Source organism: Syngnathus scovelli, chromosome 8 (assembly GCF_024217435.2).
Source record: "Syngnathus scovelli strain Florida chromosome 8, RoL_Ssco_1.2, whole genome shotgun sequence".
NCBI lineage: Eukaryota > Metazoa > Chordata > Actinopteri > Syngnathiformes > Syngnathidae > Syngnathus > Syngnathus scovelli.
This window is the reverse complement of record NC_090854.1, coordinates 3,499,239-3,516,252: the sequence shown is the minus strand read 5'-3', so window position 1 is coordinate 3,516,252 and position 17,014 is coordinate 3,499,239. Positions and strand designations below refer to the sequence as shown.

At 45.5% G+C, this 17,014-nt stretch overlaps 1 protein-coding gene across 6 annotated transcripts in view; it reads right to left on the bottom strand.

Annotated features, from left to right (window-relative positions):
• Nucleotides 1–343: 343 nt before the first annotated feature.
• wdr4 (WD repeat domain 4) overlaps nucleotides 344–17,014 on the bottom strand; it is a 153,451-nt gene continuing 136,780 nt past the window's right edge. For 4 of the 6 annotated variants that reach the window (XM_049728447.2, XM_049728449.2, XM_049728454.2 and 1 more), the window contains one exon: nucleotides 344–8,491. In XM_049728447.2, coding sequence (XP_049584404.1) covers nucleotides 8,322–8,491 — 170 coding nt within the window. In that variant the 3' untranslated portion in view covers nucleotides 344–8,321. Of the gene's footprint in view, nucleotides 8,492–12,783; nucleotides 14,244–17,014 lie in introns of those variants that run through there. The other 2 variants (XR_007483306.2, XM_049728452.2) reach the window with 2 other exon arrangements.

Genomic DNA, 17,014 nt, shown 5'->3' with positions numbered 1-17,014 from the left:
CTGTTGTTTACTTGTTTACTTGATTGTCTGTTGTGGGCCATGTCTTGTCACCGTGGGATAGGGGGGAACGAAATTTCGGTTTCTTTGGGTGTCTCTGGCATGTGGAGAAATTGACAATAAAGCTGACTTTGATCTAATCTAATGAAGTGGACGAATGATTTTCTGCAGTGTAAATTTTTGTAGTGTAAATCATTGATTGACAGGTGTCCAGCCAACGATATGATATGGTTCACTTATGCTACATAGTCAATCATAGGATCGACAGTGCCTGAACATGTGTCCTGCCCATCCGTGCCGCGCAGGGGGTTGGGGACCACTGAGTTAAAAAGACTCATGGCATGGGTGAGAAATGATTTATTCATTTATTTATTATTTCTGTGGAGCAAAATGGTGTCAACAGCTTGTCACTGAAGCTACTCCTCTGCTCGGTGACGGTGCTATACAGTGGTTGGATGGGGTTGTCCTTGATGGACAGCAGCCTGGCCATCACCCGTTGTTCTGCCACTGGCATCAGATCAGGCAGCTCTGCGCCCACAACAGAAACCACCTTCCTCACCATTTTGTCCAGGCTGGAAGTATCCCTCTTCTTGATGCTGCCCGCCCAGCACACCACTGCAAAGAAGAGGGCGCTTGCCACAAAAGATCGTAAAACATCCGCAGCAACGCATTGCAGACGTTGAAGAATGCCAACCGCCTGGGGAAGTACATCCAGCATTGTCCTTTTTTGCATAAGTCGCAATCTTCAATTCTCATGGGAGTTGTTGAAGTCCCAATGATCGTCACACACACATCTGGGTGTGGCGAAATTTGTCCTCTGCATTTAACCCATCCCCATGTGATTTTGATCCATCCCCTGGGGGAGAGAGGAGCAGTGAGCAGCAGCGGTGCCACGCTCGGTAATCATTTGGTGATCTAAAACCTCAAATCCAATCCTTAATGCTGAGTGCCAAGCAGGGAGGAAATGGGTCCCATTTTTATAATTTTTGGTATGACCCGGCCGGGGTTTGAACCTACAACCTTCCAGTCTCAGGGCGGACACTCTACCACTAGGTCACTGAGTTAAAATGGGCAGACGGTCTCACTGTGGTTCTTACATAAAAGGTGGAGTGAGGAAAACTCCAGTTTGCGTGTCCTAATGATCCTAGGAGCCTAGTTGTCTGGGGCTTTATGTCCCTGGCAGGTCACCCATGGAAAAAGCGTGAGGGGCCAAATAAAGCACGGCTCATACACCCCTCGTGACGATAAATATAAATGACTCAGTTTTCCCTTGCCTGGACGCCTTTCACCGGGGCTGTTAGAGATTTGCTCACTCCAACTTATTTTGCAAGAACCAAACAGGAGACAAGCAAGTTCTTTTAGACACCTGCAGGTGGAGAGTCCATTCGTCGCTGTCTGAACAGCGATTATCGAATGAAGTCTGAAAAGTCTCCTTCCTGCAAGGGCATATTTATTAGGAGGAACAGAGTGGGGGTGAGAGTGGACAGGTTTGGTGAACCCCCGGCCTCTGGTAAGATCAGCGCAGGGGGTGTTTTACGATGTTGTGGGAAACAGAACAACTTTGATTGCTTCCTCTGCAGCTGGTCACTCAAGCAGAGGAAGCAACCACTTTACTTTACTACGTTGTGAGAGCAAGACAAGATTGGTTAATCATTATAGTCTACATTCCAACATAATCCTACGATAAAGATAACCTGGAAAACCCTAACATCTCCCTCCTGTTTTATCATATGATTATGTCACCCCAAACAACAAAGACAAGTAAGAAAAAAAACATATATATATGTATAATGAAGAAAGAAGAATAGTAAAAATAAAAACAACAAACAATGATAGCAATACTTTCCAGTGAAGATGAGGCATTGCCTCAACACCCCAGATCAAACTTATTGTGTAAGCGAAAAACCTACTGGCCAGATGTCATTAGCAGGAAAATTCTTACACGGCCCCGTTGCCACAGGCGACCAGAATGCTATCAATAAAAAATAAAAAGAAAAACACAGAAACAGTACATCAGCGTATCCATTACTTGCGAAGCATATTTGATGGTCAAATCAACAAGTTTCCGTAATACATGCTCAACAGAACAGCATCTACGCAATCCACGTCTCATTACCATTATCACATCTGTCACGTCTAAGAAGTTGTATATGTGCTCGCGTTTTCGTCAGCTGCTGATGTTCTAGTCTGTAGGTGAGGTCTGTCACACACACTGGCGCACACACTCGTGTCCAGTTGGCAGGCAGCATCGGACAACCCTCGTGACCACAAAACCATGATCCGTACTGAACAGGCACGTGCACTCATAGGATGTAGGTGAGGCAGTGCCTCTGAACTTCTGGATGAAGTAGGTCCCGTCCGATGGTGCAGCCATGTTGGTAGTAGAGCCCTTACACCTTGAAAACGGCTCTCTCATCCTGGCACACAGCGGTGATGTCCAAAGCTCCCATCCAGTTTCCTCCTGGAGAGCAGTCGTCGTTAATGCATTTGTGGGTCCTGCAACCTTGGATGCAACATGTGTAGTCAGCAAGACTTGGAATGGTCCCTCCCGTCATGGCTGGCCCAGTTCCTTCTTTTGATGACCTCGATGTAGACCCAGTCTCCTGGATTGATGGGGTTGTCGACCTGTGAGGAGGAAAGATCAAGCGGCAGTAAATTTGTCTTTGACACAGTTTGAGCGTCCTGATCATATAATCTGCCAAGGACTGCTCTTCATCTGTTGTTTGCAACTCTCGTAGTCAATTGTAGTGCCCATTTAACTGGCAAATAGGAATGTTTGCGGGAAGAGTTTGAACACTTCCTAATGATTCCCTTTAACCAAAGACTATTTATGACAGGGGCGTTCCCATTTATTGCCTCCTGGTTTAAAAGAGATTGTCTTACCCATGCCTTCTTTCTCCTCACACGCTCGCACCCACACAGGGTGTGAACACACACACACACACACACACACACACACACACACACACACACACACACACACACACACACACACACACACACACACACACACACACACACACACACACACACACACGCACCCACGCAGACAAAGAGATTCTAATCCATCTCTCATGTAGCTTCTCTTGATAGAAACTCCTATTGGTAACTGTATAGCAGACGTTTTAGCATATAATCCCATACTCTGCTCTCTCACTTCTACTTTTCCATGTCGGTGCAGTCGTAGGTGGCCCCTATTGCAGTCATTGTCTTGTTAACTGTCGCCGTGTGGCTCCTATGCATGATTGTGTGAATGTCAAAAATTGAACGTACCTAACTTTCTGACCATCCAACCTCCACTGTGGTGCAAAAAAAACTTACTATTGTATTGAGTAGGTACATTGAGCAACCTAGCTTCCTCCTGACTGCCAAATGTCCTGTTCTAAAATTTATATAACTCGACCTCTACGTCTTAAGCTTGATGAGCCAAAATATAAGATCTTGCTCTTGTTTCCTACCGTTTTAGCCTATTTGTTTTATCCAAATCCGTTCAATCTCTGATTATAATCTGTACCCCTACGTATTTTTCAAATTTTTATTTATTTATTTATCAAATCTCCTCAGTTCTGTCAAACTCAGTGCACAATGAACCTCCCTTCCACTTTGAACCAAGCTCCACCAAATTTGGTAACGCCAAGGAGTGCGATTTGGTTGTCGGACACTCCAAGTCCATTTCTTTTTGCCGCACTTCACCCTCTCACGTTGGTGTTCTTTGGCTGTTGCTTCAGAGCGACCCCATCCATCACTCTTGAATGAGTCCATTGTTCAAATGAGTCAATTTTCATCATTGTGAGTTCCTCCGCTTTTCACTGTCTTTTCTCGTCCCCGAGGATGTTGTCTGTCCTCCGGAGTGTACTTGTCCTCCTCCAAGCACAACAGCAGTCTTTTCTTGTCCTTCGCCAAAGGTCAAAGGTGCTTCAGAGCCAGGCACCATTTTGTGGTTGTTCACGGCTGCAGGCGAAGTCTCGGATTGGGTTTCAGGGGATCTGACACTGAGAATGACAGGCTGGGACGTCAAACTTGTAAGACTATCTCCAAATGTAGCTGCTTCCATCAATTTGCTGGTAACATTTATTCACCAAACTTCAAATTCTCCTAATAACAGCGGTCTCGTTTTTATATCGTAAATCCTGCAACTCATCCTATTTTTGAGCTACATTTTATCTATAGTTCCAATTTAATCGGACAGTATGTTGTCTTCAGTATCATTATTGAAAATCAACTCATCGAGGTCAGCTTTCCACATCAAGCTCTGATCTGTATGTCTTGACCTCTCACATGTTATTGTCATGCTTGCTCAAAAATGTGACTTAGAGTATGGTGCTGTGAATTCTCAATCTCCCCAATGAAATTGGATCCCACCTCGTAGTTCTTATCGTTCTCATGTTCCTGTTAGCCTGCAATTGTCCAAATCAAAAATGTTTTCTTTTAACTGTCTTTCTTTTGAACCTCTAAATCTCTCGTGTTGCTAACCTATCTACACAAGAACAAAAAAATTACCACAATATAACACCAAATGTATTCGAAAATTCATTGTCACAAAGTGTTGTATTATTACTATCTTCCACTATCTGTCCTACTCACTCCCCCCCTTTTGAGGCTTGGCAACGCCCATGCCTCACATCTTGACAATCTTTTTGGGAGAATGTGTTCTTTACTACATACGATTCCATCATCATTTAATTTGACTTTCTTTCCAAAACGCTTCTCAATTTCTCAGTTCACACATCTTCTACTGGTTCTCCAGGTTTTTTTTTTCTAGTTAATTATCAATCCAAAAGCTACGTGTTTCTTTCTAACATTTAACCTGCTCAAAATCACTCTTTCATCAAAGTCGCTCTACTAATTCTCTATAGTAGTCGCCAACGACTTCAACCATTCAACCTGTAATTTCTTTTCATTCAGGCTATCATTCATCAATGTTCATTTGCATCTCACACGCAGTCTCCAAAAAGGAGTCTTTCTATCACATTGGTCCCAATTCATCCAAGCTCACCACACAACATTCATATATCATTTTCAACTCAGGTTTCCTGGTAGAACAATCCACCAATTCAAAAAAACCTAACTAAAACAAACAATTGGCAAATTAATCTGAATTTTTTTCTTTGTTTTTAAATTTGAAGAACTCAATCTCTCAGATTTAGCTTGCATTTAGAATTTTGTATAATCTTATAACACAACCAATCAATTATTCCTATTAAATGTAGCATTGCAAAATCTTAAATTCACAATTTAGCTTCTCCCAATTCTTGAAAGCATGTTCTGTCGTTGTTTTTTTTTTTTTTTCCTTCGAATTTCTCATGTGGGCTCGACACTTTACATGCACTAGTGTGGATCAGTTTCTGCTCGCAAACAGACTTCTCTCTTTTTCCTCTCATTTTTATCCTTCAAAATCATTTCTGTTCTGCGGTGCAAATTGGATAGACCACAGTCTAGCAAATTTTTTTTATACTAAAACTTTAGCCAATGTTCATCATTTTAACATATACGCACACACATGCACAGCTCTCGCATGCAAAAGGTAGTTCCCAGCACCAATGATTCGTCACAGGCTGGCCATTTCCTGTGGTCGATCATGAGCTGGTCCCTCCCATGCACACGAGGACAGCACATTCTAATTTTATTTATTTATCTTCTAGAAGCAAGTTGCATTCCTTTACCACTTGATTTGCATATTTTAACTTCAGTGTAACACAATTTGAGCTCTAGTCATTTGTAATTTGGGCATACAAACAGCATTGTCATACTTCTTGGATGGACAGGACTTCTAATAATCTAAAAAAAATTCTAATAATCTGACAATGACATGTTTTGCTGTCATATGGGCATCTATTCTTTCTTTCTCTGTATGAGCATAAGCGGTCAAAGAGGAGGAAGCTTGTCATGCTAAAAATTTGGCTTTTCCTCTGCTCCTTCCTCCACCCTTTGATTGATATTGTTTTGCAAAACGACACACTCTTGCATAGTGTCCTCGTCTCCCACAGTTCCAACAGTTGTCTGAATCTGATAGGGGTTTTGATCTGAATGGTGGCTTGCGACCTTATTGGTATCTAACTCTTCCTCTGCCCCTTTGGGAACTTTGGAAGAAGATCGTTGTATCTTCATTTAGATCATTATCATCATCTAGATGAAATACATCAGAACCTTTGCCTTTCTCAATCCCTTTATCAGCGTCTCCGGGCCACTGCATGTTTTTTGTAAACCAAGCAGTGTCCGCTTCCACCAAGTGTTTCCTCACCCAACTGCCCATTTCAGGGCGGAAATTAGTGAGGAGCGCATTTTTAAGCTGTTGTTGATAAGCACTCTCAGCTGTATCATTGAATGGGATGCCACTATGCACCCTGAATTCTTTTTCAAATCTCAATTGAATGGCGGCCTCATCACTTTTCAACTTTCTATCTTTTGTCTTTTGGATTTGTTCTCTTCTTTCTTGTGAAGCTTTCAACCACATTTTAGCACAATCCAATTCACTCTCTTTTCTTTTTCAGTCCTATCTTCCTAGCCACACTGTCCTCCAAAACTTCAACCACTATCTTCCACACTTCAAATTTCAACTTCCCTTCTACACCATACTTTTCCTTCCACTTTGGCATGTATTGCATACAATTAAGAAATCTACTCGCCATGTACTTCTCATCTCCGTCAAGAGGTAGAGATTTACCGTTTTTATTTCCTATCTTAATTCTAGTAGTTTAAGGTTTTACAATTTTTTTTTTTTGTCAAATTTTTTTTCTTTGAGGATCCTCAATGCAGGTTTAAATTGACCTTTCAACAGATTACTAGCCTGTATTATTGCCGTGGATCACCGCTAGAACTGCTTTTTAGTCAATTTATCCTACCAGTCACACACTCAATCACACTAACTCCAGCGCTTTTTTAGGCCTCATGGCTCGGACAAACCAAAGCCGTATCTCATAGCTCGGATAAACCAAAGCCGAATCTCATAGCTCGGACAAACCAAAGCCGAATCTCATAGCTCGGACAAACCAAAGCCGAATCTCATAGCTTGGACAAACCAAAGCCGAATCTCATAGCTCGGACGAACCAAAGCCGAATCTCATAGCTCGGACAAACCAAAGCCGAATCTCATAGCTCGGACAAACCAAAGCCGTATCTTTAGCGCTTTAACTTACTTGTCCCCTGGTTCGTTGCACCGCCGGATCCCGTCAATCCACCTCTGTCAGACGAAGGCAGACCTAAGATGCTGGCCCAGCGAAGAATTCTCTTCCCAGGACTTTCTTTTCCAGGTCCTCCTAATGGACGCTGGCTTGTCGACAATGCAGCACGTCCTCCTTCGCCGGTCAGATGGTGGGTATGAGGATCCCGGGTTTCGGCACCAAAATGTTAGAGATTTGCTCACTCCAACTTATTTTGCAAGAACCAAACAGGAGACAAGCAAGTTCTTTTAGACACCTGCAGGTGGAGAGTCCATTCGTCGCTGTCTGAACAGCGATTATCGAATGAAGTCTGAAAAGTCTCCTTCCTGCAAGGGCATATTTATTAGGAGGAACAGAGTGGGGGTGAGAGTGGACAGGTTTGGTGAACCCCCGGCCTCTGGTAAGATCAGCGCAGGGGGTGTTTTACGATGTTGTGGGAAACAGAACAACTTTGATTGCTTCCTCTGCAGCTGGTCACTCAAGCAGAAGAAGCAACCACTTTACTACGTTGTGAGAGCAAGACAAGATTGGTTAATCATTATAGTCTACATTCCAACATAATCCTACGATAAAGATAACCTGGAAAACCCTAACAGGGGCTGTTAGATAAATTGTATATATATGTTATCATGCGTTCCCTAATGAGTACTCATTAATAAAGTTATTGCGCAGAATGCTTGCTGTTTCTTCTTGCAGACATCACCCAGTCCACAACAAGTCAAACGATGCTGTCTGGAGCTTCCTGACCTTCTACAATCCAATAAAGTTGTTGATGTCTGCACATGTCATTTTGTCTATGCACTCTTTCCACATGACTACTTTGTTTCCCATAACATTTTATCCTTGCACACTTTTCGTTTCTCATGGGATCCTGTCTGCGACTTCTAGTTTCACATAGAATCTCGTTTCTTCTCTCATGAGACAAAGCCCACGCTTTCCCCCCCACCTATCAGGGGCTAGTCTCACATTGTAGGTAGGGCATTCCTGAATAAAAAGAGAGGAGTGTAAACAAGACCTTTAGTGTATTTTGGATTGCTGTAAGTCTGGATGCACTCCTCGCGAGAAAAGACTCAACATTCTGTCTCACTGGTTTTGTCTGCTGATCCTTTTGCTGAATCTGAACCTAACAGATTTTTGGGGGCTCGTTCCGGGATCTCAATAGGACTATTTCTGGTTCCGGCCGACTTTTCGACGCAGGACAAGTCCTTGGCCAAGGCATATAGATAGAGAAACCCTTTTCACGGGGCTGTCTTGATCAGTTGGTTGGACGCCGGAGTGGTTGACGAGATCATCCGAGGAGAAGGCCCAGCAGACTGTGAGTACGAATCTTGATTCTGTTGAAGTAATGAAAGTGCAGTGACAAGAGGTCACTTAAAACCTTGACAATTCTAGACCCTATCAAGTGCAATTAGAAACAGTAAATTCCGCTGGGATGATGGAGTCCCCTGACTGATGAGTCAGTTAAATTCCATGGGAGAGCGGACCCATCTGTTTTCTAAAGAAGTACAGGTAATTTGGAGCAGTTAAATTCCGCTGAGGTGTCGTGGGCCTCCTAGTTAACCTTCCTAATGTGTTAGCTTTCTGCTGCCATCTGTGGTGTTTTCTTAACTCTTGTTTAGCTGGTTTGGCTTCTTTATCCATGAAAAGATAGGTTTTATATCTACTTTGAGAAAAAGGCAAAAATAAGTTTTTCTTACACAATAGGAAGGTTAAAGAGTTTAGATTTTGTAAAGATCCACGGGAGGGCGGACTCCCCTGCTTGCCTGTGAGACGATAAGGATGCGCATTGTGTGTGTGTGTGTGTGTGTGTGTGTGTATGGTTTGACTGAGAGTGATCTCATTTGAGCTCTCCTTTATGTAAACAGTGGCTTTGTATGGAAGCAGAGGACAGGAGACTTACCACTGAATATTTTACCACTGTCCTGTGAATTAAGTTGGCTTTAGGACACTGTAGGTGCCATTCAAATTGCCAACTCCGTAAACTAAACAAATAAACCATGGGGACAGCAAATAGCAAGCAAAAGCCGCTGCCCCGACATGAATTAAAATGCAAAGATTGGAAATTGATGGAAGAAGTTGACCCCGAAAATGTAAAATATCTTGACAAATGCATATTTTGGACAGAGGGGGTTTGCATTATGCGACGTTGCTCCCCCCACCCTTGTTATCAGCTGGGAAGATTGTCATGTCTATGTTGTGGGCCCGTGTGTTTGTTTCTGTGTATGTTTGTCTTTGTGTATCAGTTCGTTATAAAGGTTGGAATTGCGTTAAATTGGTGCACGAAAGCGGTGTGTGAGACAATGGTTTATCAGATTTGCATTGTTAAATGTAAAAATTAGAAATGATAGAATAATCTGAGGGTTGTGGTCAGAAACTCGTCCAACGAGGAGAGTGCCCAGCCCTCATAAAAATGTGAGAGTAAGAGAGAACATACATTGTAGAATTGGATAAAATTAAATTATGATTGCAGATTTTAAATTTAGGAGGAATTATTGATTGGTTATGACATAAGACTATACAAGGACACATGTAAGGACAAGTCAAAGATTTGAATCACTTAGAGTTAAAAACAACATTGCAAGGGGGGCACTTTTTATCAAAAGAACACCAAGTAAGGTATTAAGTAGTGGGCATTCGTGATTGGGATTGAATTAAGGATAAAATTAGGTCAATGATTAGAAATCAATGGTGCTCCACACAATAAGGCTTAAATTTTAATGGGGAAATATTTGGAGTACTGTGTGGTCTACATAGGTCATGGGCCTAGTTTATTTGGTTTTGATTGTGGTTTGGGTTTATTTTGTTTATTGTTATTCTCTTATCCCCTGCATTGCAAATGTCTTCTTGATGCAGATAGGTTAACAGCCAGATCAGGCTGGGACTTTAGTGAGGAGATAATTTGTCGATTGATGGGGGTTAGTAATTGTCCAAATTCTAGTCACATGTTTTGAGGGACCACAGCAACAACATTATATTTAATTTCCAGGCCATTATTTAGTATGATATGACGGTGTCTAGCTAAGTAGACTGTTCTATCAAAAAATGTGAGAGTGAAGGAGGAGGTTTGATTTGTAATCTGACATTTGGGTCCCATTTTGAAGAGCATAGATTGTTTTTGTTTGTTTATTTTTAAAGATATATTTAACAGTTTATCTCGGTGCAGTAAGGATATAGCAATTTTGCAAGACTTAAAATTAAAAATTAAAAAGCAAAATTACATTCTCATTTTCCCAGATGTGAGGGAAATTGAAAGATAAGGAAGACGAAGAAAAGATAAAAAAGAACTTGCTGTTGCACAGACAGGAAGATGATGACACAGTGTCAGCGCGAGCTCGCTTAAGACCCGCAGCTGAGAATGTGATGAATGAAAATGAGAAAAATGATCAAATTACAGAGACAGATGTTGTGGCACGGCAAAGCGAACCATCCTTTCCGTCTTTGTACACCAAATTAAACAACTCATTGCTTCCTATAATTTGAGAGGTGATGAAATACAACAGGTTTTCATGGCATCCTTAACCAAACATTGGGCAAGCGTTAAAGACACCTGGAGTCCTTTTGATCTCCAGGGCCGTCCATTGGAATATAACGGGGTGCCATTACAAATACAAATTGACCAACTATTGCAGGATACAAATAAAACTCGAATGTAGAGCAAGTTACACAGACATTGGCCGGACTAAAAAAAAACAAGATAAGTTGTTTGAAGACTTTAGACACAGACCAGAAAGAGTGTTCAACTGATGTCTATGATCAACAACTCAAAAATGCTCTGCATGCAAATTTGCGACCAGTATTATGTGGAAAATGAATAAATTCAACAAATTTTTTCCCTATAGAATGGTGCCGTTTGGGTTTGAAGTACATAGTCGCTTCAAAGGAGGAAAAGCATGATTTAAGATACGCGATTGATCAATGAGAAGGCCCTTGTGCCAGGGGTGTCAAACTCATTTGTTCGCGGGCCGCAGTTTAGTCATGACTTCTTTTGGAGGGCCAGTATGACTGTCATACCCGAGTAGATGTGTGAGCGCCTCATATTGTGGGGGCTGCGGAACAAGCTGACGAGTACCTCGCTTTCAAATCAGACAAGTAAAAACTGGTCTAATATTTGAAATTTAACATATTACTAAAAGTGAAGATAATTTGCGATTCGAGTAATGGCACATGAATATGAAGCACATTTTGACACCCGTGCCTTATACAAAGGTAAGGTTGGATTGGAATTTGATGAAACGGATATGGACATCCACATATTCCATAAGAGTTTAAATTGCTTGCAATGTAATTGCGATTTAATTAACACCTGTGTGATTGATTGATTGATTGATTGATTGATTGAGTGAGTGAGTGAGTGAGTGAGTGAGTGAGTGAGTGAGTGAGTGAGTGAGTGAGTGAGTGAGTGAGTGAGTGAGTGAGTGAGTGACTTTTCTGTCGCCTGCACGTCATCTTTCCTGCATGGCTACGTTGCTGTCTCAGCCACATCTGACCGTTGAAAGATGCACGACACTCAATCCTGCCACTCTCATTCCCCTTCCTGGCGATGGCGAATTCCATGATTGTGTCGATGCTGCCCAACAAATTGCAAAGGCTCGGCCTGATTTGGAAGATACGCCTCTGCCAGATGGTCATGTGTTTTTTGTTGATGGGTCTTCTAAGAAAAATGAATCTGGGGTGACCCTTACTGGGTATGCCATTGTTACTGCCGACATGGTTTTGGAGGCTGCTAAACTGCCTTCCAATATGTCTGCACAGGCCGCTGAGCTCATTGCTTTGACTGGGGCCTGCAAATTGTTTGTAAACAAATCCGTCACTATCTGGACTGATAGTCAGTATGCTTTTGCTACAGTGCACGTGTTTGCTCAGCAGTGGAGCAACCGTGGCATGATAAGTTCTGCAGGGAAGCCCGTCACCCATTCCACATTACTGACTCAACTTTTGGACGCTGTCCAGCTACCTTTAGAGGTAGCGGTTTGCAAGTGTGCTGCTCACACTGCGTGCTCTGATCCTGTTTCTCTCGGTAATGCTTTTGCTGACAAATCCGCGAAGGCCGCTGCGAAGGCCTGCTCCGTGTCCTCTCGTCTCTCACAGCTCATGATTCGATGTCACACATCTCCCCTGATGTGTTGCTTGACATGAAGTCTCAGAGCCCCTCCCAGGAACGGCTCTCTTGGGAAAAACGGTGTGCAGCTAAAAACACTGTTGGTCTTTTTGTGTGACCTTTGGGCAAACCTGTCTTGCCTCATAACTTGTTCAAATGGGCTGCTATTTCGAGTCATGGGGTCACCCATGTCTCGACGGGGGGTATGGTGAAACAAGTTGAGGCTATTTATACAACATACGGCTTTGCAGCTTTTTCACAACAATTTTGCAGAGCGTGTTTGATCTGTGCTAAACATAACCCACAAGGCAATTTAAGACCTCAGAGAGGGAAATTCCCGACTTGGTTCAAGATGGCGGCGCGTGCACACGCAGCGGCCACTCTCTGTCCCGTTCGGTGTTGTGTGAGTGTTTACTGAGTGTTTGTCCGGCAGTTTTGTGTGTGTTCGTCTCGTGTGATACGTCGTGCTACTAGTGCGGCGGGCATGTTCTGCTCAACATCGGCGGAAGTGGATTTTACGGCGTTCTGGACTTTGGTGCGGAGAGATTAAGGGCGCTCGGACTGCTTCGTCATGGAGCGACGCCGGACTGGCCTGCTCTTCCTCCCCCGGTTGGACTGTGTCGTGAGCTCGGACTGCTCTGTCCTGGAGCATTGTTGGGATGCGTCGGCAGTGGGTCTGCGAAGCAGCAGAAGAGGGGCCAGCACGGAGACGTCGGGCCAGGCTTGCGGCCAACCCAGCTCGCCCAGCGTTCCATTCTCCTGGCGTACGTTCGTTCGCGACAAGATGGGTTGCGTTCGTCTGATAGGATCCACGAACCGGACAGTGCGTGCCTGCTGTGTGCTCGTGTTCACAGTGGCCTGGTTGACTGTCATCTTACCGGACTCTGCTGTGCATCGGGAGCGGCTAGCGTGCTATCACGCTTATTGTTCATTGATGTTGACTTCTTGTGTTATTTTTCCTGTGTTGTTTACTTGTATGTGCGTTGTGAACTCTGTCTTGTCACCCTGGGATAGTGAGAAACGTAATTTCGATCTCTTTGTGTGTCTTGACATGCGGAGGAATTGACAATAAAGGAGACTTTGACTTTGACTCCATTGTATCCATTTCAGACAATACATATGGATTATATCCAATTACATAAATGTGAAGGGAAAGAATATTGTTTGGTCATAATAGACGCATTTTCTAAATGGGTAGAAACATTTCCTACCAAACATGCTGATGCACTCACAGTGGCAAAAGCCTTATGCAAAGACATCATTCCAAGATACGGTATTCCAGAAAAATTTACAGCGACAATGGTCCACATTTTGTAAATCAGATCACATTGGGAGAATGTTCCACATAAATCTAAAGAACCATTGTTCCTATTGTCCACAATCAGTTGTTGAGAGATCTAACGCGACTATAAAAAACAGATTAAAGAAATGTATGGAAGAAACCAAACGACCATGGACTCAGTGCTTAGACCTGGTAAAAATGTACATAGATATTACATGTACAACAGGGCTAACTCCCTATGAAACAATGTTTGGAAGGCCTTACAGGCTTCCTCAGTTCAAGAACACGTGGGAGATCCCCGAGGAAGCCACGTTAGCTGATTACATGAGAAAAATGTTGGAACGTCAAAAGAATCTAACCAATAACACTGATGATGAACCCATTTCTCCGCAGGAAGACCCCAAAGTGGTACCGGGAGACTGGGTCTTGATCGAGAGTATCAAGAGGAAGAATTGGCATTCACCCAAGTGGGAAGGTCCTTTTTGGTACTACTCACGACACCTAATGCTTTGAAAATAGCCGAACGCAACACGTGGATTCATTTATCTCATTGTAAAAAGGTGATCTCTGCAGACCCAACCTAAAGTACGGAAGGTGAGCAAAGTCTGGTAATAGTGCCTGATCCTGGTGCCAAGATCCAGGGTTGACACGAAAGCTAGCAGAAGCCAATTTCCAAGACACCAACCCGAAGCTCAGGGTGTTGACTCTGAGGAGATCCAAAAACATGAGCATTAGAGAGTCATTTGGTGAGTGCTTTAATCAGGCTGTGGCCTGCGCAAAGTCTACCATGTGCTTTTGGTTGCTTTTGCTGGTTTGTGTTACCATTATATTTTTTTCCTCCCTCTGGAGCCAGGCCTAGAGTTGGGGCTCAAAGGCAAGCGTTTCTAGGCCTTCACTCCTGAGGCCTGGCTGGGCACAGCCCGGAAAAGGCAGCGCGGGTTCCCCTCCCCATAGGTTCACCACCTGTGGGACGGGCCAAAGCGGTCGGGTGTAGGGTGAGCTGGGTGACGGCCAAAGGCGGGGACCTTGGTGATCCGATCCCCGGCTACAGAAGCTGGCTCTTGGGACATGTAATGTCATCTCTCTGGCAGGAAAGGAGCCTAAGCTGTTTTGCGGGGCAGAAAAGTTCCGACTGGACATAGTCGGACTTGCCTCCACAAGGCCTTTGGGTTCTGGTAAAAGTCCTCTTGAGAGGGACTGGACTCTCTTCCACTCTGGAGTTGCCCACGGTGAAAAGCGCAGAGCAGGTGTGGGCATACTTATTGCCCCCTGACTGGGCGCCTGCACATTTGGGTTCACCTCGGTGGACGAGAGGGTAGCCTCTCTCCGCCTTTGGGTGTGGGGATGGGTCCGGACTCTTGTTTGTGTCTATGCAACAAACGGCAGCTCAGAGTACTGGCCAGCAGAGTGTCAAGCAGAATCATCCATCCATCCATCCATCCATCCATCCATCCATCCATCCATCCATCCATCTTCTTCCGCTTATCCGGGGTCGGGTCGCGGGGGCAGCAGCTTTAGGAGGGACTCCCAGACTTCCCTCTCCCCAGCCACTTCATCCAGCTCATCCCGGGGGATCCCAAGGCGTTCCCAGGCCAGCTGAGAGACATAGTCTCTCCAGCGCGTCCTGGGTCGTCCCCGGGGTCTCCTACCGGTGGGACATGCCCGGAACACCTCCCCAGGGAGGCGTCCAGGAGGCATCCTGATAAGATGCCCGAGCCACCTCATCTGGCTCCTCTCAACGTGGAGGAGTAGAGACTCTACTCCGAGTCTCTCCCGGATGACCGAGCTTCTCACCCTATCTTTAAGGGAGAGCCCGGACATCCTGCGGAGAAAACTCATTTCGGCTGCTTGCATCCCGGATCTCGTTTTTCGGTCACGACCCATAGCTCGTGACCATAGGTGAGGGTAGGAGCGTAAATCGACCGGTAAATTGAGAGCTTTGCCTTTTGGCTCAGCTCTCTCTTCACCACAACGGACCGGTACAGGGTCCGCATTACTGCCGACGCTGCACCGATCCGCCTGTCGATCTCACGCTCCATCCTCCCCTCACTCGTGAACAAGACTCCAAGATACTTGAACTCCTCCACTTGGGGCAGGATCTCATCCCCGATCCGGAGAGGTCATTCCACCCTTTTCCGATCGAGGACCATGGACTCGGATTTGGAGGTGCTGACCCTCATCCCGACCCTTTCACACTCGGCTGCGAACCGTTCCAGCGAGAGCTGGAGATCACGGCCTGAAGAAGCCAACAGCACCACGTCATCTGCAAAAAGCAGAGACGCGATGCTGAGGTCCCCAAACCGGACCCCCTCAACGCCTCGGCTGCGCCTAGAAATTCTGTCCATAAAAATTATGAACAGAATCGGTGACAAAGGGCAGCCTTGGCGGAGCCCAACCCTCACTGGGAACGAATCCGACTTACTGCCGGAAATGCGGACCAGACTCTGGCATCGGTGATACAGGGACCGAACCGCCCTTATCAGTTGGCTCGGCACCCCGTACTCCCGAAGCACCCTCCACAGAACCTCCCGAGGGACACGGTCGAACGCCTTCTCCAAGTCCACAAAACACATGTGGACTGGTTGGGCGAACTCCCATGCACCCTCGAGGATCCTGCCGAGGGTGTAGAGCTGGTCCACTGTTCCACGGCCAGGACGAAAGCCACACTGCTCCTCCTGAATCCGAGGTTCGACCTCGCGACGGACCCTCCTCTCCAGCACCCCTGAATAGACCTTACCAGGGAGGCTGAGGAGTGTGATTCCCCTGTAATTGAAACACACCCTCCGGTCCCCCTTCTTAAAGAGGGGAACCACCACCCCAGTCTGCCAATCCAGAGGCACTGTCCCCGATGTCCACGCAACGTTGTAGAGGCGTGTCAGCCATGACAGCCCCACAACATCCAGAGCCTTTAAGAACTCCGGGCGGATCTCATCCACCCCCGGGGCCCTGCCACCGAGGAGTATTTTAACTACCTCAGTGACTTCGACCCCAGAGATTGGAGAATCCGCCTCAGAGTCTCCAGGCCCTGCTTCCTCAATGGAAGGCGTGTAGGTGGAATTGGGGAGGTCTTTGAAGTATTCTCCCCACCGACTCACGACGTCCCGAGTCGAGGTCAGCAGCACGCCATCCCCACTGTAAACAGTGTTGACGTTGCACTGCTTCCCCCTCCTGAGACGCCGGATGGTGGACCAGAATTTCCTCGAAGCCGTCCGAAAGTCATTCTCCATGGCCTCACCGAACTCCTCCCACGCCCGGGTTTTTGCCTCAGCAACCGCCGAAGCCGCGTTCCGCTTGGCCATCCGGTACCTGTCAGCTGCCTCCGGAGTCCCGCAGGCCAAAACGGCCCGATAGGACTCCTTCTTCAGCTTGACGGCATCCCTTACCGCCGGTGTCCACCAGCTGGTTCGGGGATTGCCGCCACGACAGGCACCAACGACCTTACGACCACAGCTCCGGTCGGCCGCCTCAACAATGGAG